The sequence below is a fragment of the Lonchura striata genome, chromosome 12, assembly GCF_050655825.1.
Source record: "Lonchura striata isolate lonStrDom1 chromosome 12, ASM5065582v1, whole genome shotgun sequence".
Classification (NCBI taxonomy): domain Eukaryota; kingdom Metazoa; phylum Chordata; class Aves; order Passeriformes; family Estrildidae; genus Lonchura; species Lonchura striata.
The window spans coordinates 18775746-18801698 of record NC_140714.1 but is presented as its reverse complement, the minus strand read 5'-3'; the positions used below and the strand labels follow the sequence as shown (position 1 = coordinate 18801698).

The following is a 25953-nucleotide window of genomic DNA, read 5'->3' as shown; positions in this document are numbered from 1 at the left end:
CCTGCCATGGCAGGGACACCTTCCACTGTCCCAGGCTGCTCCCAGCCCTGTCCAGCCTGGCCGTGGGCACAGCCAGGGATCCAGGGGCAGCCACAGCTGCTCTGGGCACCTGTGCCAGGGCCTCTCCACCCTCACAGGGAACAATTCCTGATTGCCAATATCCCATCCATCCCTGTCCTCTGGCAGAGGGAGCCATTCCCTCTGTCCCTCCATCCCTGTCCCCAGTCCCTCTCCAGCTCTCCTGGAGCCCCTCAGGCCCTGGCAGGGCTCTGAGCTCTCCCTGGAGCTTCTCCTCTCCAGGGGAGCACCCCCAGCCTGGCTCCAGAGCAGAGGGGTCCAGCCCTTTCATCACTTTTGTGGCCTCCATTTGACTTATTCCAACAGCTCCACATCCTTTGGATGCTGGAGGCTCCAGAGCTGAACACTCCAGGCACCCAGAAGAGCATAAAAAACATAAAAGCAGAGCCTGAGAGATGACGGGGGGCACAGGGCTGGGAGGGAGGCTGTGCTGGGAGGTTATTTCAGTGCAGTTCAGCAGCAGAAGATGGAATTGCCCTCCCTGGGCAGCCTCTGGCAGGGCAGGGGCTGGAGGCACTGGGAGCTCGGCTCGGGCAGGGCTTTCACCCCCAGCAGCTCCTGAGGCTCGGGCTGGCCAGGGACACGGAGGGGCCCCAGCAGAGCCAGCCTGGAGTGCCAGGGAAGGGGCAGCAGCAGGAGAGTGGTGGCTGAGCAGCACCTTTTATTTATATTTCTATTATTTATATTTCTATTATTTTATTTTTATTATTTATTGGTATAGTTAGTTAGAGTTATATTTGTAGTTATAGTTATATTTATAGTTATATTTACAGTATTTATATTATTTATATTTCTATTTATGTTATTTATATTATTTATGTTTATATTTATATTGTTATATTAATATGTATAATATTTATATCTATAGATATAATCTATATTTTAATTTTTAACGAATTTTAATAATTTTAAATTACTTTTGTATTTCAATTTGTATTTTATATTTTAATTTATATTTATAATATTTTATTTGTTTTTGTTTTATATATTTATCTATATTTATTTATATCTATATTTTATACATATATTTAGATATATAGTATAATATATTATATAATTACATATCATAATTATATACAATTATAAATATAAAATTATTATATCATAATATAATGTAATATAATATAATATAATATAATATAATATAATATAATATAATATAATATGATATAATATGATATAATCAAATAATATATGCTGAGAGAAACTGAAGTTCCCTGGATCTATATCTCTATTTATTTAAATCTGTAGTTTCTATAGATATTTAGATATTTTTATATATATATGTTAATATATATCTATATATATATATAGATATAACTAGAACATACATTGATTATATATTTGGATATTTATAATCTATCTAAATATATAGATATCTATCTCAATTTATATATCTATATATATAGATATAACTATTATATATGTTGATAATATATTTGGATATTTATATATCTAAATATATAGATATCTATCTAAATATATATATATCTATAGATATAGATATAGATATAGCTATTATATATATTGATTATATATTTGGATATTTATATATCTAAATATATAGATATCTATCTAAATATATATATCTATTTATATCTAAGTATCTACATAAAACACAGATATAAATAAATATAGCTATAGACCCCAGGGAACCTCAGTTTCTCTCAGCCACAGATTTGCTGCGTGACCTCAAAGAAGTTGCTAAACCTCCTTTTGTTTCTCAGTTCCCCATTTCACATCAAGGGACATTGGTTTGCTCTGCCAGGGTAGCTGTGATTATTTAATTAATTAGGGGAGTGTCATGTCAAGTTCATCGATATAAATTAAAATACACAGAATGGGGTTTGCCCATTTCCTTTAATTTTTGAGAACAAAGTAAGTAGGCGAAATCTTGTGCCCTTCAAAACCAAACAGAATCTTTCTTCGTGTAAAATGTTACATAAACCTTAGTGGTTGTTCATTTTTATTGTATTATTTTTAAGAATTCTGCAAATATTTCAGAAAAAGGCAGTTTGTTCCTACTGCATAAAAAAATCATCACCACGGAGTTGGATTTTTTTACATTTTCCCCTCATATAATTTCAAAAAAACCCCCAACCACAATTAGGAAATTTACCCTCCCCACAAAAAAAAAAAAAACCAAAAAAAAAACCCCCAAAAAAACCAAAAAAGTTTTTAAAATCAGTAAAGCGTTAAAGAAATGAGCAATTAGGAGCTCAGAGAGCGCAGCAGCCAGCAGCAGCAGGGCCGTGAGCACAGGTGAAATGTCTGTGGCAGCACGGGGCAGCAGCTCCCGGGCAGGCACAGCTGCCTGGGGGCTTGGGCAGGTACCAAAGGACTCACACAAAGCACACCGAGCACTTTCTGTCCTACAGCAGCGTTTGTCCCCATCCCAGTGATGCTTTGGGATTTCTGCTTTTGTATTTTTCCACTCCTGTGCTGTGTTAGTGCATAATTTAAACTCCACACAGAGTGCTAGTTGCTGTCCTCACATTTTGGTCAGATGCAACAATTCCTCTCTGGGCCTGAATCTCAAGGGCACCTCACTGCCTCAAGCCCCAAAAAGTACAAACAGAAGTGAGCTGGGGGGAGCAGACTGGGGGTAAATGACTTCATCTCCTGCAGCTGGAATTGGAGCATTAACCCCTGACATGGAAATGGCCCAAACTGAAAATTGTGTGAAAAACTGGTGCCCATCGCCACCTTGGGTGCAGCCCCTGGAGGCTGTGGCTGCCCAAGCTGTGCCTGCTGAAGGCTTTAATAAATCCCCACGTTATTCTCTCCCCTCGCCTGGCTCTGCTCTGGGGCCCTCCAAGTCAGCAGCAGTTTCCTGTCCCATCTGCAGTGCCAAAACCACCGAGGCACCACCTCAGTGGGGTCACTTTGTGCCCACGGATGGCCCCAGGAGCTGAATCGCTTGGCACTTCCTCAGAATCCTGACTGGCAAGGGAATGACACTGAAATCCAGGCCAAGCACAGCCCAGAGGTTCTCAGGAGTCCTGAAATCCAGACCAAGAGCAACCTAAAGGTGCCTCTCTCTTCAGTGATCAGAAAACACCTTCCATCCTCCCCGGGAGCAGCCATGACCACGCGTGGCTCTGGGGCCTCGGCTCTGCAGCCTGGAGAGAAAGCCCAGGAAGGGACAGACACGGGGCCACAAATACTCCTTATTTGTTGGGACTTCCAAAAATGTGAATTCCTAGATTTTAGAGTGTCAATGTCAATTCAGTTTCTTCACTGTAAATAAATCAATGGTTTCAATTCTGGGAATATTGCCAGTTTTCCCATGGGATGGAGTTTTGGCTCCTTCTGAAGGAGGCACGAAACGATGGCTCTGTGCCTTCCTTAATCCAGGTTTCTTCCAAATGTCCTGCTCCAAGCAGCTCACAATGGAGACATGCAAACAGGACTTAGAGGATTTGAAGTCCTCTGCTAGGCTTCAGCCTTGCCACACACAAAATATAGCCCTACAAATAAGATAAAGTAAAAATGAAATGGCTCTATTAGATTTAATGAAGTCACTCAAGACAAAGCAGTTCCATAAAAATGTTTTTTTTTAAGAAGCAACAGCAAGAGCTCAGAGAAGTGCTGACTGCAGGTACAGTTCTATCCAATATTAAGATATATTTAGTGATTTCTAGGGAAATATTTTCTTGGGAGAAGGTCAGGAGACATTTCTGTTTCTTACAACTCCAGGTGCTGTGTCTGAGCTCCGGTGGGTTGGAGTTGCAGAGAAAGCAGCAGGTTTTATGACATTTCTTCTGGGCTGTCTCTTGTCTCTGCCCCCAAATCCTGTGCAGTGCAGGACACTGTTCCTCCACAGGTTTTGCACACAACCATCAAATAACAAAAACAATCCAAGAAAAAATTGTCCAGAACAAATAATAGTGTTTGAAATATTATCAGGTAAAAAACCCACATCCTAAGCCAGAGCTTAGTTTTCATTCTGGGGCATCTGCACACCTCCTGGAAGAACCGTCCAGCGGCTGGATCCACGTACAAAACCAGCTTAAAGCCAGGGTTTTAACCCTAACCAGTCCAGAGCAAGAGCTGACTGAAAAACCCAGCACTGCTCCCTCTGTGCCACCGAGGGGTCACAAGAGCCCTGTGTGAACCCCTCCCTGCAGCACCCAGAAATCACCTCCCGGGACTCCTGCACAGATCAAGGACATCACCCCAACCTTCTGCTAAAGAAATTCCTCTGTGATTTCAGTCCAAGCCTCCATCCCATCCCGGGCAGAGGAATCACTGCCTGATCTGAGGGGACCTGGAAAGGACCTTGAGGAGGAATCAGAACCCCATGAGTTGCAAGGGTCATCCAGTTCAGCTGCTGGCCCTGCACAGGACACCCCAAATCCCACCGTGTGCCAGCAGAGGAGCTGTGTAGTGCTACACATTGGCATTGTAGGATCCTGGATTCCTTTGCAGGGGAATGAGTTGTAGAGACAGAGAGAGCCCTAAACCTGGCCCTAAACCTGTTCTTTTCCTCTCAGAACATCTCCAGCTCTGTGAAATCACCTTGATCTCCTGTTGGAGGAGCACACACAAACACAGGTCACTCCAGGGAGTGGGAAGTGCCGGCCAAAATTCAGGAGCAGCCACCCATGGAGGAGAATGGCAAGGTTTGGGAGCACATCCCATCAGAGACCAGGAACTTACAGCAGCAAATTCAGAGCCCTTCAGAACCAGCCTCTATCCAATCTCCAGGAAAACAGTGGCTCAGGATGGGCCCGTTCCACATTTGCAGCCCTGCTGAAGCCAGTGGAGGGTGGAGGGAAGGAGGTGGGAGCAGCTGAGGCGCTGTCAGCATCACCAAACTCGCCCTGAAAGGAGATTTCTTCCCAAGCAAACCACAGGATGGGCTGGTTCCCTTTATATACACACACGGAGAGCTGAAAAGGGCTGAAATGCTTACAGGTTAGAAGGTCTATACAACGTTACACCTGCCACAAATCAAAGTAGAAAAGTTTTACAGCACATTATACAGGTCCCTCTAAAGTCTAAAAAAAAAACCAAAAAACATTGACTGGAATCACCATATTACAAGCCAACACTAACAGACCATATCATACTATTTCTTTTTCTTTTACAGAATCATTACAGATAGAGTAATTTAAAAAAATCACTTTTTAAACAAGTATACAATTTTCACTTTAAAATTAACTGGTTAATAAAATTCTGTGCAAAACAAGCCAGCCTCTATAATTAAGTGAATTTATTTATTTCTTTATACAAAAAAAATAAAACACCAAAAAAAAGTTCTTTCAGAAATGTGTCTCCTTTTCTGTGATGGTGGAAATGTTGCCATCTCCTTTCAGTTTGGCATCGCAGTCATTTATTGCTGCAATGTAGGCTCCTCCTCCGAGCTTGCCCCGCATTTTCAGGTCTGAGCTAGGTGTAATCAACTTCCTGAATTTCTAGAAAATTGGAGAAATTGGAAATCATTACATTTTTCTTGGTCACAGACACACCTCTCTTTAACAGATCTATTATAAAAGGCTTTTCTCCTGCATGTCTGCCTCTCATTTCCGAGGGCACACCCTCAGACCTGCAGGCTGCACAATTCTGGATAAATCCCACCAGACCAAAGAAGGCAAAGCTCAAACCAAAGTGAATTTTTATGCTGATTTAATCATCCCGTTTCATGAAGACTCTCAGCACTGTGTTCTATTCTACGGCTACATTTTGTTTCTCATTTTATAATCAATGATGTCCACTGGAAAAAGCAAATATACCAGAGACAGCCGAGGTGTATTGAGCTGTGATAAAGCAAAATCTACTTTCTCTTTTCTAGCAAAGACATCCACAGCAAGATTGCTGCTCACAGCAGGAGGCTGGCTCCTCAAGAAGCTCCCAGCTGGGATTCAAACAATCCTCTTGTCATTCTGGCAGGGAAAAGATAACGACCTGTCTGCAGTGCTGCAGCTCCAGCACAGCCTGCTCACCTGCAGGGGCAGGTGGGGCTGCTGCATTGAGGAAATATTGAATGGTTAGATTTGTGCAGACTTCCTTTTCTGACTCTCTGAGACAACTAAATCACAGACAATTCAGATTTAATTTCTATACCCAGTAAAGATTTCCTAGGCAGCCTCCAGGCTGTGTTTAATCAGCTGAACGGAGTATTTTGCAATATGGACAAAATGAGGCTTTTCTGCAATGTTGGAATCCCAAATGGCTGAAAAAGGTTTTTATTTTTGTTTCTTCCACTATTGCTTCCTTCACTGCCTTTCTTTGGAGCTCCCACAGAAAGGAGGAACATTCCAAGCTTAAATTGATAATAATCTCAGCCTAGACCTGAGCTAACCTGACACCAAATGTCAGAAGATTCCACTAAATCTCTTTATTTGCCTGAGCTTCTCATTCAGAGAGCTGAAATTAGGAAAACTGTCCAGAAAATGGCAGTGTGGGCAACCCAGCTTCTGGAGAAAATCCTGGCAGCACAACAAAAACCATGGGAAAAGGGAATGGCTGTTACAAACCGTGAGGGATTTGGGTGATGTTGCAGACATCTTAAGCTACAAATTGTGCTGGGACAGAGAACCTTAAATTGATTAGTTTACCACTGGCAGCAAAAAGCCCAACAGGAATTCACAATAAAGCAGAGAAAATTCAGAATAAAGCAGAGAAAGTTCAGAATTCTCTTTCCAGCGGCGGCTGAGAGCCCTAACGCAGGGAACAGGGATGTGGCACTGCTGTTGTGATTAAATGATGCAGGTGAGGAGTCCTACCCCCTCCCCAAGCAGATGGAATTTCCTTGGCTGGGCTGTGTATTTTTGATTAAAACAGAGAGCTGCAGCTCTCTCTCACCTCCATGAAGGTGCCTTCTGTCTTCCAGAGCTTGATGCAGATCCACAGCGGGATGCAGACCATGGAGGAGAGTGCCATCATCCACCCGATGCCGTAGCCCCAGTCAGGGTAGATGTACACATTGTTGTACTTCAGGGGCTTGTATTTCACCAGGAAAAAGATGAAGATTCCCTGAAACAAGCAGAGATATTGTCAGAGGTGTTTGGGCAAACCCTGCGTGTGTGACAAGGATTTGGCTGAGTGTTTAGACCAGGCTCCCTGAGGAGGGAGAGCAGAGGGAAGCTCTTCACTCAGAGCAAAAAACCCACCAGCAACATCCTCTTTTCTGTACAGCTTAAATAACACATCTCAGAGGCTCCTGCAGAAATGAGCAACCTTTCAAGTTTAATCCTATTTACCTCTTGATGACAACAAGCCCTGCACTTTGATGGCAAACAGCACCTGGGCAGGAAAGATTAAGTTTTGCTACAGTGAACCAGCTGTGATTCAGTAACATGAGCTGGGTTCTCTCCAACCTGTCAGGATGAAAAAAGAAAGCCAAAATTTTTGAAGTTGCTTTAATCCACTGTGTGTATCTGCAGTTCCAATGCTTTCATCCTGCCAAAACCCCTAAAAAATCTGTCTAAATTTCTAATCAAGCAGCTTGGACCATTTCAATGTATGAAATAGAAAAAAAGTTACCATGTAATTTTCTCTAAAGTGGTGAAATGACTGCACAAGAGAAAATGGTATAGAGGTAATTTCAGATTTGGTGCAGATGGGTCAGAAATTTTCCTGAGCTTGCAAATGGGAGCCTGGATCTCGAGGTAGCCCAGCTGCTGTGGTTTGCAGTTGCCATCACTGGAATGTTACACAGCTGGAAAGGGGTTTTGGCATCTCATGCTCAATTTTAAGGGCAATCTGATCATGCTGCTTTGGAACTTTGTCCCCGTGACACTGCCACAGCTCTGCAGAGCTGGCACCAGCTTCCTTCCCCTCCTTCATGCCTGTGGGGTGGGCTTTTGGCTCTTCTGCTACTTTTGAAATTAAAAAATGTCTTGTCTCCTTTGCAAAATGTCCACTCCCCCCAAAAGAGAGAGGAGAAGGGAGGAGAAAGCAGCAAAGGATCCAGCACAAGTCTGGAGGAGCTCGAACTGTGTGTTGGCACACAAGGGCCACCAACTACAGGGAAAAACATCTCTCCTGTTCTGGCAAATGTTCATTTAGGGCCCTGGCATTATTTTTTTTTTCCCCCATGATTTTACATATTGAGATCTTTCACAGAATATTTAACAATTTTACAGATATTTAACAATATCCTACAGAGTGTTTTTATTTGAAATACATGCTACAAATCAACAGGCATTTCTCTCAGCTATTAGAAGCAGCAAAAATATAAAAAGCATGTTCAGAATATCATGTTCTTTATATCTAAAACAAGTGCTTTGGACATTCTGTACTTACTGCACAAATACCTGGAGTTAGGACCATCCAGCACCACTTAATCAACGACACAGGTTTGTACCCAATCATGTCTTCAATGTTCTCATAAAAGCGATTGCTGCCTGCCCAAAAACAAAGGAAGAGCAGATGTAGGGTGCACATGGAAGGGGTTGTCCAGATCAGGGTTTAAAACAGTGGAGAGAAAGCACAGACAGAGCTGGGAAAGCTGAAGCTGCCCCTCTTTCCCTGGAAAACTCCTCCCTGCCGTCTGCCCCGTGCTCGTGGCAGGGGCTGATAAAAAATTCCTGCTGCTATCAAACTTTTATTTCATATAGATCATTGTATCTCTTATCAGAGAGGGAGACTTCATTAGTGTGGCACAAGCTGTCACGAAAATATGAACATTTCATTTCGTCCTACTCTCCTTTTTCCTCCACACCTTGAGTTTTGCTTTCCTTCAAAGCAAGCATAAGCCTAATATATTCTGCTTAGTTGGTTTCTTCTCTCTGTTGTGGAATCAGGCTGTAAAAAACCCCAGTCAAGGAGTATATCTTTTATATATAAATATATTTAGATTCTATATTTAGATGCTACAAGCTCGTGTGTGAACCCAAGGATAGCTGGGCACATGGGATCTGCAGTTCTATGGTGCTTTACAAGGTGAAATTCTCCAGAGTGTGAATCTTTGTGGAGAAAAAGGCATTTATGACTTTTTTTGGGGCAAGGGAAAGTGGAAGGGTACAAGGCTCTCACTTTGCTTTTATGCAAACAGAAAACTTTGATCAGAAAAACAGAGCAATGTTCTTCACTCACCGTACACCCAGCCTATGCAGACACACTCAAATATGGCCACAAAGAGCAGACACATCCCACTGGCTGCATAGGAGTCAAAGAGCTGGAAGACATACATCCCACCCTGGAAGAGAAAATAGGAAAGGGGAAAAAAAATGGGTTGGCACCGGTGGGATTATTTCATAGCAAATCTCTTTTAATTATACTGTCAAGCTCTTTGCTCCCTGCCAAGCTTCCTATTCAAGTTGGTTTCTTCTTGAACGAAGAATATTAATTTCTTGGTTTTTTTATTTTACTCTGCACTTCTTTTAGGGTAGGAAATCTGGAGTGGAGAGAAGTAAATTTGATTTTTTTTCCAAAAATGCTCTCCCACCTCCCTGCTTTTACCTCTATTTATTACCACATCAAGCTGTAGATATTCCCAGGTGATTCTGACCTCCAGATCCTGGTTCTGTGTCGGTGTTATTAATATGTAAAATAATTGATTAAGATGTGAGGAAAGAAGGTAAAATCTCTAGCAACCAAAATCCCTCTCTGATGGTTTAGGGACTACAAAATGAGTAAAGTGACCTAAAAAATGTGAATGGAGCTCACAGACTTGAAGCCACATGACTGAAACAAGTCTTTATTATTTGTCACAAAGGAAAAGGAATAAGAATCATCCAATCAATAACATTACAGTTAAAAAAATTAAAATTATATGGGTAATATTACACTTTTTCTGTGAGACACAATAATTTATCACATCTGCATTTACTATTGAAATAATGAGGAGGAGGAGTTCACAAGAGAGCTTTTCAATGAAAGGAATTCCAAGGAAGGAATGAGGGGCTTGAGATGAGCTCCTCAGTTGGAATGAAATGTTTTTGGGGAGCTCATGTGATCCATTACATCTCAGACAACTTTCTGCAGATGGAAGAGAATCCTAAAAATAGGAAGAAAACAAAATTTCTACTGCAAAGTCATCATGGTGAGGCTCAGCAAATACCTGAGCAAAATGCAAATTTAGAAAAAACCAACTCAGACAATACAAGGTAAGGAGAACAAAACTCCTGCGTGGATATTCCTGCAGTTTGGAGAACTTGTTTCCTTTTCACTCTTCAGGTTTATATAATTTTTTTAGCTTGAATATCTTAATGTCTCTCTGTTCAAAACATGCCCTGTGGAGGGGTTATTCCAAGATTTTCCTTTTTGCATAACAAAGATGATTTCTTTCACTGAGAATAAGAATGATTTACAGGCAAATATAAAGCCAATAAGTATATAAAATTTCTGTTCAATGTGTTATTTCACACAGAGCATCATATCTCTTATCAGAGAGGGAGATTTGATGAGTGTAATTAAATATTAATGTTCCAAATTCCAAATTATTCCAAGTAGGAAGGGACACATCAGAGATTGGCTGAACTGATTGACATGGCTGATGATCTGGAAGCCAAAGATGGTTTGATTTTCTCTTTTCACTTTATTTCATCTTCTTTATTGTTCTTTCCATCCAAAATGTGGTTGCTCCTGCCCAGGGTAAGCAAGCAGAAACCGTGATCAGTGTGTGTGGCTGGCGGGTGCAAAGCAGATGGAATTTCCTTGGCTGGGCTGTGTATTTTGGATTAAAACACTTCCTGAGCTCAGCTGATAAAACAAGGCCACTTCTCCCATTTCAGAGATTACAGAGGAGCCGAGAACAGTCTCTCAAAGAATTGTCAGTGGTGATTGTAGCCACAAGTGGTTCCCTCTGAGCTCTTACCTCAGTTAACATGATGAGGCCGAGGAAGTAGGAGACGACGGAGAGGCCGAGGATGAGCAGCTCCCTCCTGTAGCCCCTGCGGAACACCTTGGGGTACATGTCCACCACGGCTGTCACGATGCTTTCCACACACACAAACTGCAGCAAAGGACAGCAAAGATCCAGTCAAATCTCTCTCCTCTGCTGCTGGCATTGGGATTTGCCACCTAACGCTTTAAACATCCTGCTGTGTTTTCATCACAGAGGGTGGGCAGTCCCTAGGCATGCTCCATAAGCAGAAGGTCAAGCAGAGAGGAACCTTCTCCCACTGAAAACATCCAAAGTTATGTATTTCCACCAAATTCAAACACTTGGATTCTCTAATATTATCCCAGACTGCGTTTGCCCTGTAGCGGGTGGACTAAATGAAAATTAAACCTTTCAAATGTGGCTTGAATGGGAAGGAAATCATGTACAAACCTTCCATGGGATCATGTCACTCCAGGCACTTTTGCCAATTTTACCATGCATCCTCTAACCTGCTAAAGGAGCAGCAGAGTTTGGGGGAAGTTCTCTCCATTTACCAGAAGAGAGAAGTTCCCCAGAGCTGTTGTGTGCCCAAGCCAGGTACCTCTAACAAAGGAGGGCAGGAACATCTTCAGTGTCTTTAAACATCAAAGAAGCAAAAGGCCTGAGCTTTTGACTCCTTGCTCTGGAGCAAGGTTTCTAAAACAGGCCCCAAATTAACACCCCAAAATAGAACATAGGAACAGTCAAGAGCAGAATCCAGGATCTGCTCACTTAAAAAGAAAAAAAAAAAAAAAGACTTTTAAGAACCTGTTAGATCATTAAAAATAGCAGTTATTAAAACATTAAATTTAAGGATTGCAAATGTCATGCAGCATAAGCACTGCTGAGCTTTAGAATCATAAACTTTGTGCACCCAGTCATGCCAAGGGCTGAGCTGCATGCTAAAAATCCCAGGCACTTCACGCTTTTCTTCGAGCAGCTTTTGTAATTTTTACAGTCACACAGGGACAATGAGTTCTGTGCTGCCCCTCTGCTGCAGGATATGACTGCGCATTCCTTGCTATGGTATCTTGCAGTAAAAATATACCATAGAAAATGATATTATCCCTATCTGATATTCAGCTCCAAAATTCATTGCAAAGTGCTTTACGAATGGGCTGGTATTTTACTGAAGCATGAATTTTAATCAGCCCTGTGGAAGTTCAGACTGATTTCCATGTTAATAATGAAAGCTGGAATCAGGCTGAACCAGCCTTTGCAGTGAATCGTCAAGGAATACCCAGCATCACAACAAAGACCTAAAATAGCAAAGAATTAAGTTAGGGCTCAGACTTTCATCAGGCTGATGCTCTTTAGGTGTGACTTCCACCTGTTGGGGAGGCTGAAAACTCCTTGCAATGGGGTTGTTTCATACCTGGCTGTCCAAGCCCAGGAAGATGAGCATCATGAAGAACAGAGCTGCCCACAGAGGAGACAGAGGCATCATGGTGACAGCTTTAGGGTAAGCAATGAATGCAAGTCCTGGTCCTGGAAAGGAATAAAGAAATAAAATTTATACTTGTGTAGGAGTCTGAGATGGAGCTCAGCTCCTCCAGAGCAGCCTGAGCTGTGGGAAAACAGCACTGCTGACACCAAAAAGGTGGCTCTGGCTGAGCAGGGCTCACCCAGCATCACTCATCAGACTGCTTTATCATTTTCTCACCTTTTCTCTTCCTGTTCCCTTCCCCATCCCCTGTGGAAGCTGAGAGTGGACAGCAGTGAGGATGCCCAGCTGCTGGTCAGGGTCAGCCCACCACAATCTGACTCTTCTGCCAGGGCAGATAAGAGGAACTCAACCCCAGACTGAACTCCTTGACAAACTCCACACCTCTCATAGTCTAAACAATTTGTGATGAGGCTTATCAGAAATGGCACAACCTTGCCTGCACCCTGGCCAAAGGATGCTCAGCTGCTGCTCAGACATCCCAGTGCTCTCTGTTCCCCTGTTTTGTGTGGCTGTGCAGCTCTACAAACATCCCTGAATAAATCATAGTGTGTGCTCCTGTGATTGCCTTACATAACTTAGGAACATATCCTGGAGTCTTTATATATAACTTAGGAACATATCCTGGAGTCTGTACTTTTCTCCTAACCTGGTGCAAGGCAAAGGTTGGTTCCCATCCTGATCTGTGTTTTGGGGTGCTGCTTCTGCTGTATGACATTGACTACACATTTAGAGAAATCTTCGAAACAGAACATTTTTGTAACAGCACTGATAACTTCCCAGAGCTCCTAAAATACCTTTCTCCTTGGTCGTGCTTTTCTGGTTTTATTTATCAGCTGCTTTTTATGAAGCCAGCCATCTTTCAAAGCAGGGGCACAAAGGGCCTCTCCCAGCCACTAAAGGAGAGCTCTGTGCTCCTGTTGCAGTAACTTCAGTGCAGACCTGTCACACTCTGCTGCTTCCTCATTTAAAGCAGCATTTACAAGCTCCTATAATGAACTGCAAGCCAGTTGCATGGAATTTAGGAAAAGATAAATATTTTCCATGAGAGCATCAGTGAAACCCTGCTTGTTTTGCAGTTCTCCTGGGATTAATTCCACGAGAGTCATTTTTCCTACTCAATAGCTCAGCATTACACTGGGATGTTTTTTTTTTTTTTGGTGTTTTTTGTTTTTGTGTTTGTTTTTGGTCTTGTTTTGCATTTGTTTTTGGTTTTGTTTTTGTTTGGGTGCAGCTTCCTGTTATTGTTCTTCTGCTTGTGGATGTTACAGCCAGAAAGGTGTGGAGTAACTTCCATTGGATGCCCAGCTCCAATGGTGGTAGTGGATGGTTAATTCTTCATAAATCTGGGCCTGTGTGCCCTTCTGATTTCTCACTTTAACAGCTGCTGCTTTTTTTTTTAATATCCTTTTTCATTTTTTTTTTTTTCAGAATGAATAAATATTTGTGCATTTCAGTCTGTCTCACTGAAAGAAGGTGGAATGCAGATGAGGATTAACACTCACAACCAAGTTTATCTCTGCTAAACAACATTCTGGATGCTCAGCTGGAGAAAGTTTGTGTAGTTTGTGACTCCCTGAATTGATTAATGTGTTCTATGCACAGCAACATTCACCTTTTTCCCACACAAATGAATGGCTACTAAAATAGTTCAGAAGTCTTCCTGCAGCAGTTATTTTATTGAGTCATCTCATCCACAGGCCATGGCACAGACTGTGAACTCTGGCCTCACCCTCTGGGCATTTCTTGTGAACTCAGAAATCTGCTTTTGGAACTCACCTGATTCTGCAACTTCTGCAATGGGCACGCCTTGTTCATAAGCCATAAATCCAAGAACTGAAAAGATAGCAAAACCAGCAACAAAGCTTGTGCCACTGTTCAAGCAGCAGAGCATGATGCAGTCTCTGAAAATATAAATAAAAAACACTGCAGTTGATCTCCAGAGCTGGGGTTTCTTCCATCCGCTGAGCCAGAGAATGACAGAACCCTGGGCTGCAGGAATGGAAAGCAAGTTGTTCATTAACAGAGAGTTCCCAACTCAGATTATTCCTGAGAGCAACCAGGAATTAGCACGTGCAGGAGGGCACCTTTCTTGTGTTTTAACTGCTGGAGTTGCAAACCTGTTGCAAGTCACTTGCTGTTTTCCAGTAAAATCTTTCAAAAACATGTAAAACTTTGTCAAACATGTAATATTTGTTAAGAACAATTTCTCCCTAATAATTATACTGATAAATTCCAGAGGGTATGAACTCATGAATAAACTCTATAAAATGGTAACATTTGTTTCCTGGGAAAAAAAAATCCAGTGGTCAGCTCCTTCTATCCCTGTTAAAGAACATCGGCAAAATATATCCATGCAGTTGGGTTTCTAGACATATTTAAGAGGCTGTGGTAATGAAAAGAACTGCACATAATCTAGAAGTGTGTGCATGCCTAAAAAGGTGCCCAAAAAGAGGCAAAGGCAATGCAGGGACAGAGATGTCTCAGACAAACACATCCCACACTTCAAACCATGGCAAGGACAAGGCCAAGGGGAAGAAGGATTTCTTTGCCCAGGCTGGAAACGTCACAAGAGTAAATCACTTTAAAGAAAGGGAAGATCCTCTTGCAGAAAGGTGTGATTTCCCCCAGAGCCCAGGGAAATATTGTTCCTGCTGCTCTGACAGCTCTCCAGGCATGACAGAGGATGAGGCAGTGATGATTTAGGCTCACAGTCACTCCTTGAAGACTTTGCAGAGACAGCTGTGTGCTTGAGAAAGTAATAACCTAACCTGGATGTCTGAGGTGAATTAGACATCTGAAACACATGGCAAGCCTAGAGATGTCTCAAGCCCATCCCTTAATCTGCTTTATCCCCATTCCACTGTGGCTCTGAAGCAAATTTTTGTGCAAGTTATCAATAAGAAGAAAGGACCCTGTAAAATCCAGCAGGTTCTGAATTCACAACTTCAATAATTCAGTAAAGGATCACATCTTTGTCACAGATTTGCTGTTAAGAATCAGAGACAATTCCTACTTCAAAGTCCTGGCAATTATTCTCTCAAAACTTCTCTTGCTGTTTTTCTCATTTAGTATTTTTACCCTCTAACAGCATCTCATCAGTTTTTGGAGCTCAAAGTGAGGTGAGAAGTTCCAGCACCTTGTTCCTTCCCTGATGAGCCCTGCAGTGTTCCCCACATCTGCCCAAAGCTCTCCTGGCTCCCCTGGGACTCACCTGAGCACCAGGCACACACATTCCCCTGGCAGGGAGCACCTGGGCATTCCTGAGCTGCAAAGGCAAGGATCAGCTCAGCCTCTGTGCCATGGGAGGCTTTGTCATCATCCCAGCTACACTTCACTGTAACTATTAATTTGGGAAGGTTTATGTTTTCACAACAATTTCAGGATAAAAATAATCTCTGTGACACAACATCTACAAATTGCTAAAAGATGTCCAGCAATGAAAAATAATGAATATTCCCATTTGTAATGGAGACTCAGACATGGACAAGTGCAGTGATGTTCACACTTCTTTCATGCCCTGACTTTCTAACACTTCATTTGCAGTGAAATGCTTGCTGAAAATGCAATTCTAACCTTTATTTATTTTTATATATTTCATATGAAGTTCTCCCCATAGTTATGCCCAGTCAGGCCAGTTCTACACTTTGGATGTTTTAAAGCAAAATAGCAATCCAAAATAAAGGGCTGAGGAGCACAGAAGCCTTTGTGCTTTGCAGAGATACAAAACAATGAACAATCAGCCCCTTCCTGACCTTCTCAGTGAATTTCAGCTCTGAAGAGCTCTGGAGGGACTCTCACCCCACCTCTCTCACCTCAGGAACCGGTGAGTTCAACACCGAGAAATTAAATCTGAGTGTGATGAAACCCTGTTGATAAGAGAGGTCAGAAAGATGAATTTTATAATCCTCTGGGGGAAAAGAGAGCTCCAGCTTTGGAGGGGGATGCAGCCAGATGATGCCTCCACTGAGCACTGGGCTATTTTCTTCAGATAAGATTTGGTTTAGATAATTCCCTGCTTCAAATGCAGTCTGAACAAGATATCTCCTTCTGAGGAATGCTGTGGCACAGGCTATTTGGGAGCTGCTGGTTCCTGAGTGGGGGATAAAGGTCCTGGCAGTGATGCCTCAGGGTTTGGCTCTTATATTTCCAGACTCTGAGCTGCTTTAGTCTGTGGGTCTGGGCTTCACATTGTGGGATGGTGAGCTCTGCACAGAGCAGGGAGACAAAACAATTCCTGCTCCAGCTGGGCACCAAGGACAAATGATCCAAATCTCAGCCCAGGAGCACAAACACCGTGGGCTGGAGAGAGAAAAACAAGCAGGGTGGGACTGCCTGGGCTGAAGCTGGAATGGGACAATGAACTCCAGGTGCCAATGGAGCAGAACTGATCCCAGGGAGAGCCCCGGGAGCGCTCGTGCATTTTGGGACCATTTTGGGTCATTTGGGTGCAGCCCTGGCTGGGCTCTGGTGCTGCCCAGGGTGGATCCATGGAGGAGATCCTTTAATAAGTCCCTGCTTTATTCTTTGGCTCTGTCCAGCACCTGTTCTAGGGCAGCCTTCCCAAGGCATCAGAGCCCAGCTGGACAGTCCCACAGAACAAGAGGATCCCAGGGATCTCCTCTCTCAGGGAAGTCTGGCAAACCACAGCACCAGGGTACAAATATCTGCAGGATAAGTACACATTTCTGCAAGGAAATGGGGAAAAGGGGGATTTTCATCCCCTCCAGCCAGTGAGGTTCCTGTCCTTTTCAAATAACACCACCCCAGCTGAATCATTTAATCCCAGGGAGGCACAGATAGAACACAGCTTCTGTGGGAACCCTCATAAAAATACAACTTCCAATTTCCCTGCCCTTGGCTATCCAGAAGTTCTACCAACCCCTCAGCTCCTGGTTTTTATTCCATAGGCAGAAATACCCTGTTGTTCATGTTTTTTTTCAGCTATGGGAAGAAAAACCAGAAGGGGGATTCGGATCCATTCATTGTGAAACCAATGAGTTTTAAAACACAAATGCTCAGGAACCATTGGAAGGACAACATGAATTTTTTATGTGCACCCTTGGCAGGAGGACATCAGAGCCTGACTGAAGCCCAGACTGATTTCAAGTGAAAGGAAAAGTTCAAATTTTTATGAAAACTTCACATTCTTCCAAATTAATCTCCTGCCAATCACCTGAATAATTCAAGATGTGCATCACTTCTCCTCTCCCTGCCTGACAGGCAGGACACTTCTGAAAATTCATCCTACTTTCCTTAAGGAGCCTCTCTGAGCCCACAGAGCCTCTGGCATCCCTCCAGTTCCTTCCTTGCCTTTATAGATTCCATAGGACCCAATGGAGAATTTCTCTTTTCCTCCTAGACCAGAAACTTGACATGGACAAGTCTTAAAAGTTTTGTCCACGTAGGAAATCACTCCTTTATCTCCTGCTCCACAGTGGGAACAGAGGAACTGACCCTGGGCTTGTACCTGGGAATGGATTTGGGATTCCGAGCTGGATAAAATCAGAGGAAGCATCAGTACACCTGTCTGTGATCCCTGTGAGGAAACACTGCCAGGGCTTTCACCTTCTCAGAGGAGTCACTGGGGATGCAAACTCTGGGACATTCAGGGAGGAGCTGGTTTTATGTTTTTCAATGAAAGATACATAAGGATGACAAAAATTCATTTCCTATTCAAAGACATGAAGTGATTTTTGCAATTCATTTACCACATTAATGAATTAAATCAGGTTTAAATCTTAAATTCACAAGCCCACATGCAGTTCAGACTTTGCCATTTCCCACTGAAATACCTCTTGCCATTATTTTCTACTGCAATTTTACCTTAAGGAAAAGAATGGAGTAAAACAGAGCAGAAAACGTTGATGTTACAATCAGACTGTGGGAATTGCAGGAGAAAAAAAAAACAGCTTGATTTTATTTTTTTTAGTGCTGGTTAGAATACAAAATCGTGGTTTTCACATCAGAGCTCTGTTTATGTATTGCCATGCCCAGCCTGGCCACGTTCTGCTCTTCACTGCTGTCCTACCCCTTCCTTCAGACTCATTAAAAATCACATGCCAGGACACATTAACATCTATTTCCTAGCTGGGAAATTTGGAAAATGTTTTGTGAGGGGAACTGTGGGGCCTGGATGGAGTAAAAGGTGTTTGGCTGCAGCATCCTGCTCAGGAGCTTCAGAGCAGAGTTTTTCCAGCTGAGCTCCAGGCTCAGGGGGAAGGAAGGAAAATTCCATAAATCCAAACTCCTGCTTTTTGTAAAAAAAAAAAAAAAAAAAAAAAAAAAAAAAAAAAAGAAAAGCATTCCTGCACTCCTTGAGGCACTAACAGTTTCTAGATGGGATACAGCTGGAAATAAATAGAAATAAAACTGAATAAGAGAGGAGTGATGCCTTTGCCAAAGCTTGTGCTAATTAGGGAAAAGGTTCATTAGCAGCAGCTCTGAAGGTTGTAAGGGTCTCACAGCACTTTCTGCAGCAAAATATTTCATCTTGCTAAGACATGGAAAGAAGGAGCATTTCCTAAAACTGCCTCCTGAGGTCCCCAAGCAAAACTGTAAATAAGAATTTAAATAAATTTAGTGGGGGGATTGTTGATTGTTTAGGATTCTTTCACTTTTGGACCATGTCATTTCCTTTACAGAAAAATGATATTTTAATTCTCGGTCTGGAGATCTTAATGGAGTCACTACAACCAAATTGTCCTTGTAGGAATTTTAGGAGAATGAATTCAATAACCATGAATTCCAGAAGAAATAACTAATGCTCATATTGCTGCCCATGCCAGTAATGTGGAATGGGGATTTTGTGCAGATCAATCCTTCAGGCATTGACTCAGGAGAGGTGAAAACCTCCTGAAGTCATTGGCAATTCCCTCCTTGGGAATGCAGAGATAAGCCATGAAATGCTCCCCATTCCCTCTAGGCTGGGGCCTGCAGACTTCCCAAAAAATGGGGAAACGTGGCAGTCAGAGCACAGACCAAACTGAGGTGATTTTTAATGGCAATTTTTGGTAGTACTTTTTAAAAAGCAGCTTAAGTAATGCAGACACATTCAATGATACCTGTCTGAAACCCTGTATTTTTACATGAAATGTCTATCTCTGTGTGAAAAATGCAAATTTTATGATTGGCTTTTCACAAATGTTACAATGAATATTATATGTGTAATGTTAGAAAGTTATGCTGTATTAATTCTCTTACGTAGTGTGTTAAATAGTTTTAGGTTACAACATAATGTTAAAATAGAAACTCTGCAATATGGGATTTGTTACAAGCTCAAGCAAGAAGATGAGATAATAAAAATATTTTTCACACAGAGATGTCAGCAAAGGAGGCCCATAAAAAGTTCCAGCCTCCTTATCAGAAAAGACAAAAATTCTTCCACCTTCTCTCTGTCTTTATGGAACCACCAGGATTAAGGAGAAGAAATTGATAAAAACCAGAAAAGTTCTTAATTTGCAAGGAATTTATGCATCATGTATGAGATATATGAATATGCAACAGGCTGTTGTTTTTAAGGTTATTCCTTTGTTCACAAGGAATGCTTCTCGTGACTTAGTGTCCGAGAGCATCCGGACGTCCGTAATTCTTTGCTTTTTATTGTCTTGTAATTGTCCTAACTCTAAATTTTATTACTCTAATTGTATTGCTATTTTTATAATCATTTTATTATTATGAAACTTTTAAAATTTTAAAAACCAAGTGATTGGTGTGTGCTGAGGGGTTGTGGAAGTCTCAGATTTGACCAAAGGGATGAAAACACGTTTTGGAGCAGAGCTCCTCTGGAGCAGTTCCAAGAAACATTACAGATCTCTGTCCTACAAAAACACGTGTGTGTGTTTATGGTCATCCACAGAAAAAGGGGAAGGGAAGTGGTTCCAAATGTCAGCCCAAGAGCAGAATCCCAGGCTGGAGGCTGTTACCTGTAGCAGTTGTTGTTGTAGTTGTTGTAACTCCCCAGGGCTGTCAGGCAGCCCAGGCAGATGGCGTAGGAGAAGAAGATCTGTGTGCCAGCATCCACCCATACCTGGAGACAGAGAGCAGGGAGAGCTTCAGAACCCAGCCAGGAGAAATCACCCTCCTGCCAAATATTGGCTGCAAATCTGCACAGGCGGCTCTGCACCTTACGAGCGTCTGGCAAAGCTTTTACAAATCATAACCTTAAAAAATTATGTGCTGAGAGGGAAGTTCCCCTCCCCGTCCCAGCTGGTCTTTACAGGCTCAGCCTAAAGGGAGACGGAATTCCTAGAATGAAAAGGGAGACAGAATTTCCATTCCTGGAATGGAAAGGGAGATAGAATTCCTAGAGAAGAAACTCACCCATTCAATTCATTAATTTCTTTTAGATAATTTTAGTAATTGCAAATAGAATCAGCAGCAATTATCTCACTCCTGGTGGACAGTTATTTATTCAAATTTTAAAATTTAATGTGAATAAATGCTCTAAAGACAAAATGTGCTATTCCTAGATAATAGATAAATTAAGCTGGGGAAAGAAGGGATAACTTATCTAGGGAAAGGATCTTTTCAGCAAAATTTAATGGATCCAACAGGTACAAAGTTACAGTTCTGGTCACTGTACAATCAACAAATAAAAATTCTGTAGAGCTTAATGGGTCAGTAGCTTTGTAATGCCATTGTGGGAACATTCATATCCTAAAGTGATGCAAACAATTTTAAATCAGAAAAACGGAAGCGTGAGTTGACACAGTGAGATTCTTCTCCTCAGAGCAACCTCAGAACATTAATGAGCAGGTTCATTTTCCTTTAAAAGTACTGCAACAAAGCAATTTATTTCACTTGACCAGTGTGGGCGTGTTCCCACTGGAGCTGAAGGTACCCCCTGAAGTCCTGGTTTAACATGAGAGTGACATGGAGAGCCCAAACCCACAGAGCTGCCATCCAATAAAATCCTGCCCCTGTTTTCCTGGGAGAAATGATCTCTTTAAGCCCTTTGTTAAAGCAGAGCAACCAAACAGCAAACCCTGAGCGAGGATCAGAGGCAGTGGCTGTGCAGCCACTCCAGCCAGGGAAGAGGGAGCACAGGGAACGATTTCAGTACTAATAACAGCCATCAAATCCTCCTAAACACACTAAGAGGATGTGTTTGTTTTACAGCTGATCAAGTGAGACCTTGCTCTCTGGAGCTGTTGAGTGCTTCTGCTTAGAAATAACATTAAGATCACATTCGATTTCCATCAGAGGCTTAAAGAGTTTCGTTGCTGTCGCCCCGAATAAGACACAGCTGGTTACATCCCACAGCTTCACCAGGAAAAGCTGCACACAGAGAGGCTTTTGACAGACAGGCTCTTTAACAAGACTGGAAGCTCCCAAAAAGCTGTGAGGAGCGTGGGTCAGCTGAAAATGCTCCGTCTGCAGGGCTCAGATGAAAGCTGGGAAACTGGATCAGCACACGGATCCTGCCCTTCCCTCCATGGCTGCAGGCAGGCACTGAGAGGAGCAGCAGCCCTTCTGCTGGCACAGCCCCACGGGGATTGTCCCCGTGTCAGCATCAGGAGCACACAGAATCACAGGATATCATTATCTGCACGTGCTTTTATTGAGAGCCCAGGGAATCGGGGGTCCAGACCCAAATCTGACTCCGACATGGCTTTTGAGCTCAATGTAATTTATATTCTATCCTTATATAACTTACATGTTAATTATTAAACTTATATTGTTCTATTGTATACATTGACTTTATTCAAGCACGAGTTTGTCATGATGTTTCTTAGGTCCCTGACCACAGTTTCTCATGATTATTCTTATGATTAAACAGTAATTATATTTAATTTCTAAAAAATCATCACATCTAACAATTATATCATTTATCACGTACTAGCTACACAGGTGAAGTTCTAGCAAGGTACAAGGCCTTCATGTACCTAGGGTATTTATTTTTTCAGGGCCTACTAAGTTTACTAAGTTTCCTTTTAACCCTAAAGCCCCATGATTTTAAAACCCTTTTACTATCACCTGCAGGGCCAGTCCTGCTGCAGCTGGGCCAAAGGAGAGCTGTGCTGGAGGGGAACAGCTCCAGAGCTGCTGAGCACAGGAGCAGAGAGCACATCCCTGTGCCCAGACAGGCAAACAGATCAAACTCTGGCCACAAGTGATGCTGTGTCCTTCAAAGGGAGCAGAGACTGTCACACCCCACAGGGAGTCAGCCTAAAAAGTGGCAACCACTCTGAGAAACCTCTTCTGCAAGGAAACAGTCACATAGTCTGTACAGCTGGAGTCAGACTGAAGAGAGGTTGTGTTGCACTCTATGACATCAGTCTAGAAATTCCCCAGAACTTAGGGCTAATGTTTAAAACAGGAATGGAGAAGCAATTTTATTTGATGAATGGAATAATATAATCTATATAGCTTCTTTTGGGTTGTACACTCAGAGAACAAGTGACATTTAATTCATTCAGGTTTCTAAAATGGCAAGAAGTGATCAGCAAAGTGGCAAACAGGAGCACAAATTTAGAAACCACAGGTAGATTTTCTGTGGCTGAAAAACCCAAGAGCTGGGGTAACCCTGGTGTTACTGCCAGACACCCCAACACTTTTAGGCCCTGAAGGTGACATTTCAGATCAGTTCTCCATCCCCTTCCCCAACAGCCAGGATCCATCTGACATTTAACCTCAGACTGCAGCGCTCAGTTCATGGCAGGAGAGCTTGGAGAGGTCTCAGATTGTTCATTAGTCTAATTGCTCATTAGTCTGTGTCACTCCAGTTTGGTCATTCCCAAAGGGCACCTCAGGGGAAGTTGTTCTCATGCCAACTTGATGGACCCTTGTAGACACCAATCCCAAATCCAGGTGCCATCCCAGGTGCCACCCACCTGGCTCACAGCCACAAAACCATTATGGGATATTTCTGAGTGCTGAGTCTGCCTTACACCAGAAGCTGTTCCCCTTTCTGTGCAGAGCAATGACATTCTCAAGGGACACAGAGGCAGACCTGGGGCAGCAACTGGGACCAAAGAGGACATCTGGCTGAAAGGTGACCCAGCTCAATACTTCTCTGCCATGAGTAAAGACCAGAGAAACACCAGAGAACACCCTGTGGGTGCTTTATGAACTTTGGACCTTGAAAACCCTTAGGTCAGTGATAATAAATTCAATTTAGCACTCACAAGCTTGGGATTGGAATTGTTTTCTAATTTCTATCAGCTGCTACTTTAAAGGATGGATATATATATATATTTATTTAGCTTTATTCAACTCATATTAAAAGTTTCCTTGCCCAAACGAGATTAAAATTAAAGCTCAAAAACTTTGATAACTAATCCAGATATTTGAAAAGTCGCAATTTCAAAGGACAGAACCTTACAAAACAATAAACAGGAGCATTTTCTACTAAAAATGGAAAGTGCTGCTCTGCAACATCCAGCTGTCGGCAGTGCCCCCGCTTTAACTCTGTCTGGGTGACCTCAATTTGGCCTTCTTGTGGCAGGTCTAGGACACAATCTCCATTTCCATGGGTGTTTTCTCTGCCCAGGGAGATGAATTGAGCTGGCCAAAGACAGGATGCTGCTGTCTGGAGGATCCCTTGCCTCCTTTGTGGCTCATGCAGTGAAAGCAGAAGGAAGAAAGGAGGGGGATGTGCTGTAGTGCAGACAACAGAGCCCTGCTCTGGAGAATTAGGTTCTTTTCATGTCCCTGCCATAAAGTTCCTATGGGATGTTATGTCCATAAATCACTTCAAGCAACCTTTTCTCACATGCTACTTGACTTGGCTAACCCCTAATGGGTGTCCAAAGGGAAGGAGAAAGTTACTGAGCACTCACTGCTGCAGATAAAGTGAATTAAAGTCACTTCTTGAAAAACTAAAAAAACCCCACAGTTTAACAAACCAACCTCAAATTGAAAATCCCCAGAAGAGTGACAGCCCCTCATTTTAGTCTCAATATAAAAGTCTTTCTGTCAGTAAGATGGGGTCATGCCATACACTGAAAATAAAAGAAATGAGGTATCTGAAGCACATAGCCAGAGCAGAAATAAGTCCCTTTGCAAGGCTGAGACTTTTTTTTTTGTGATGATCAAGCCTTATGCAGTGAATTTAGAGGGCCAAGAAAGGGGGTGAGAGGGATAAACCAAAATATTGCATAAGTGTCCTGAGGTGAGTTCAGTGCCTGAACAAAGCAGAGACCCCAGGGACAACCTGTGATGTGTTGATGTTGATTATTTCCATCATGCATGGAACAAAAAGCAATTCCTTCAGGTGGAATAAAAAACAAGTAATGGAATTGCTGTTTCTTTTGGAAAAAAACAAAATAATGGAATAAAAACCAATTCCTTCAGGTGAGCACCTGAAGGAATATCTCAAATTCCAGGGGTTTCTCTAACTTTGTACCTTCCCTTTACTTTCTGTACTCTCTGGATATATTTTGAACAAGCTATATTGCGAGTGTTATAAAATCTTTCTGTGGATGCAGGAAGCCTCTCCCAGGACACTGACTTTAACTGGCACTTCCTCCATGACAAACAGCTGAATAGCTCAACAATTTTTTTGTAGTTGTGTAAAAAAAATTGTGTAAAATTGTTCCACATCTGGGCAACATGGGACAATCAGGCAGCTATTTTCAGTCTGATCCTCCCAAAAGATAGGCAGGGCTTTTTAGGAAAAGAAAATATATTCTGATGTCATCTGAGAAGGTTAATTTTACAGCCCTGGGGCTGATGTGCAGCTTCTCTCGTGTGGGTAAAGCAGCACAAACATCCCCCCTTCTCTTTTGTCAGAATTCTGAATTCCATTTCACAGGTTTGTGTGGAATTCCGTTGCACAGATCCGTGGGACACTGCTCAGGGGACAGTCTGGGGTTCCAGGGTCATGGCTGGGCTGCCACATCCAAGGGTCTGCACGTGAACAGGAACAACAGCGGAGCACCAGGAGGGCTCTCCCAGTAAATAAAATCAATATATTGGTTTTCTGTCTGCCCCTGGCCTTTCCTACAGCCCACACAGCTCTGGTTGCTCCCTTGAGAATTCCTGTCAAAATCAAAGGTATTAATTTCACATTGAAGCCCAAGCACTGCCTGGAATCTACATAAATATCCACATTTTTTTTTTTTCTTCTCATTCTTAGCAGTGAGTTTGAACACCAAAGCTGAAAGCATCCTTAATTCCAGAGTGTAAATGACAATCCCACCATGAAGCACTGCCTGAGACTATGGGAGAGCTCACAGACCAGTTAAAACCTGTGCTTGCTCTTTAAAACATGATGTTTCAAATGTTGACAGTCATTTATTTCCCATTTTGTTATCAGAGAAGGAGCAATCACTCCAGGTTTTCTTTTAATTTAAATTATTCATTACTTTTTGATGAACCTCAGCAATGTTTGTATTTTAAAAAGCAGTTTGCCTTCAGTTTCAAATGAGATTTTCAAAAATAAAGCCGTGGCTGTCAAGAGATAATAAATGAAATTTCAAGGTTAGGGCACAGAATAACTGCAGAATTTTATCACAAATGCCTGAATAAAATAACCTATTGCCAGATAGGTTTAGGTATGACAGGACTGTAGGAAACCATCAAAATGTGACCTTGAGGTAACACCTGCACTTAAAGAGTGACCCCCATCAGACATGGGGCAATTAGCAACAGATTTAATTAGGAGCACTAA

General features: G+C 42.4%; 1 protein-coding gene across 1 annotated transcript in view; it reads right to left on the bottom strand.

The window, feature by feature from the left end:
- Positions 1 to 1919: 1919 nt before the first annotated feature.
- Positions 1920 to 25953, bottom strand: part of SLC6A11 (solute carrier family 6 member 11) — a 92981-nt gene continuing 68947 nt past the window's right edge. Inside the window, exons 7-14 of the mRNA XM_021530472.4 lie at positions 20264 to 20367; positions 14118 to 14242; positions 12270 to 12382; positions 10847 to 10984; positions 9124 to 9226; positions 8332 to 8432; positions 6889 to 7059; positions 1920 to 5498 (exon numbers count right to left, since the gene is read on the bottom strand). Of these exons, the coding sequence (XP_021386147.1) occupies positions 5346 to 5498; positions 6889 to 7059; positions 8332 to 8432; positions 9124 to 9226; positions 10847 to 10984; positions 12270 to 12382; positions 14118 to 14242; positions 20264 to 20367 (1008 nt within the window). The 3' untranslated portion in view covers positions 1920 to 5345. The remainder of the gene's footprint in view (positions 5499 to 6888; positions 7060 to 8331; positions 8433 to 9123; positions 9227 to 10846; positions 10985 to 12269; positions 12383 to 14117; positions 14243 to 20263; positions 20368 to 25953) is intronic.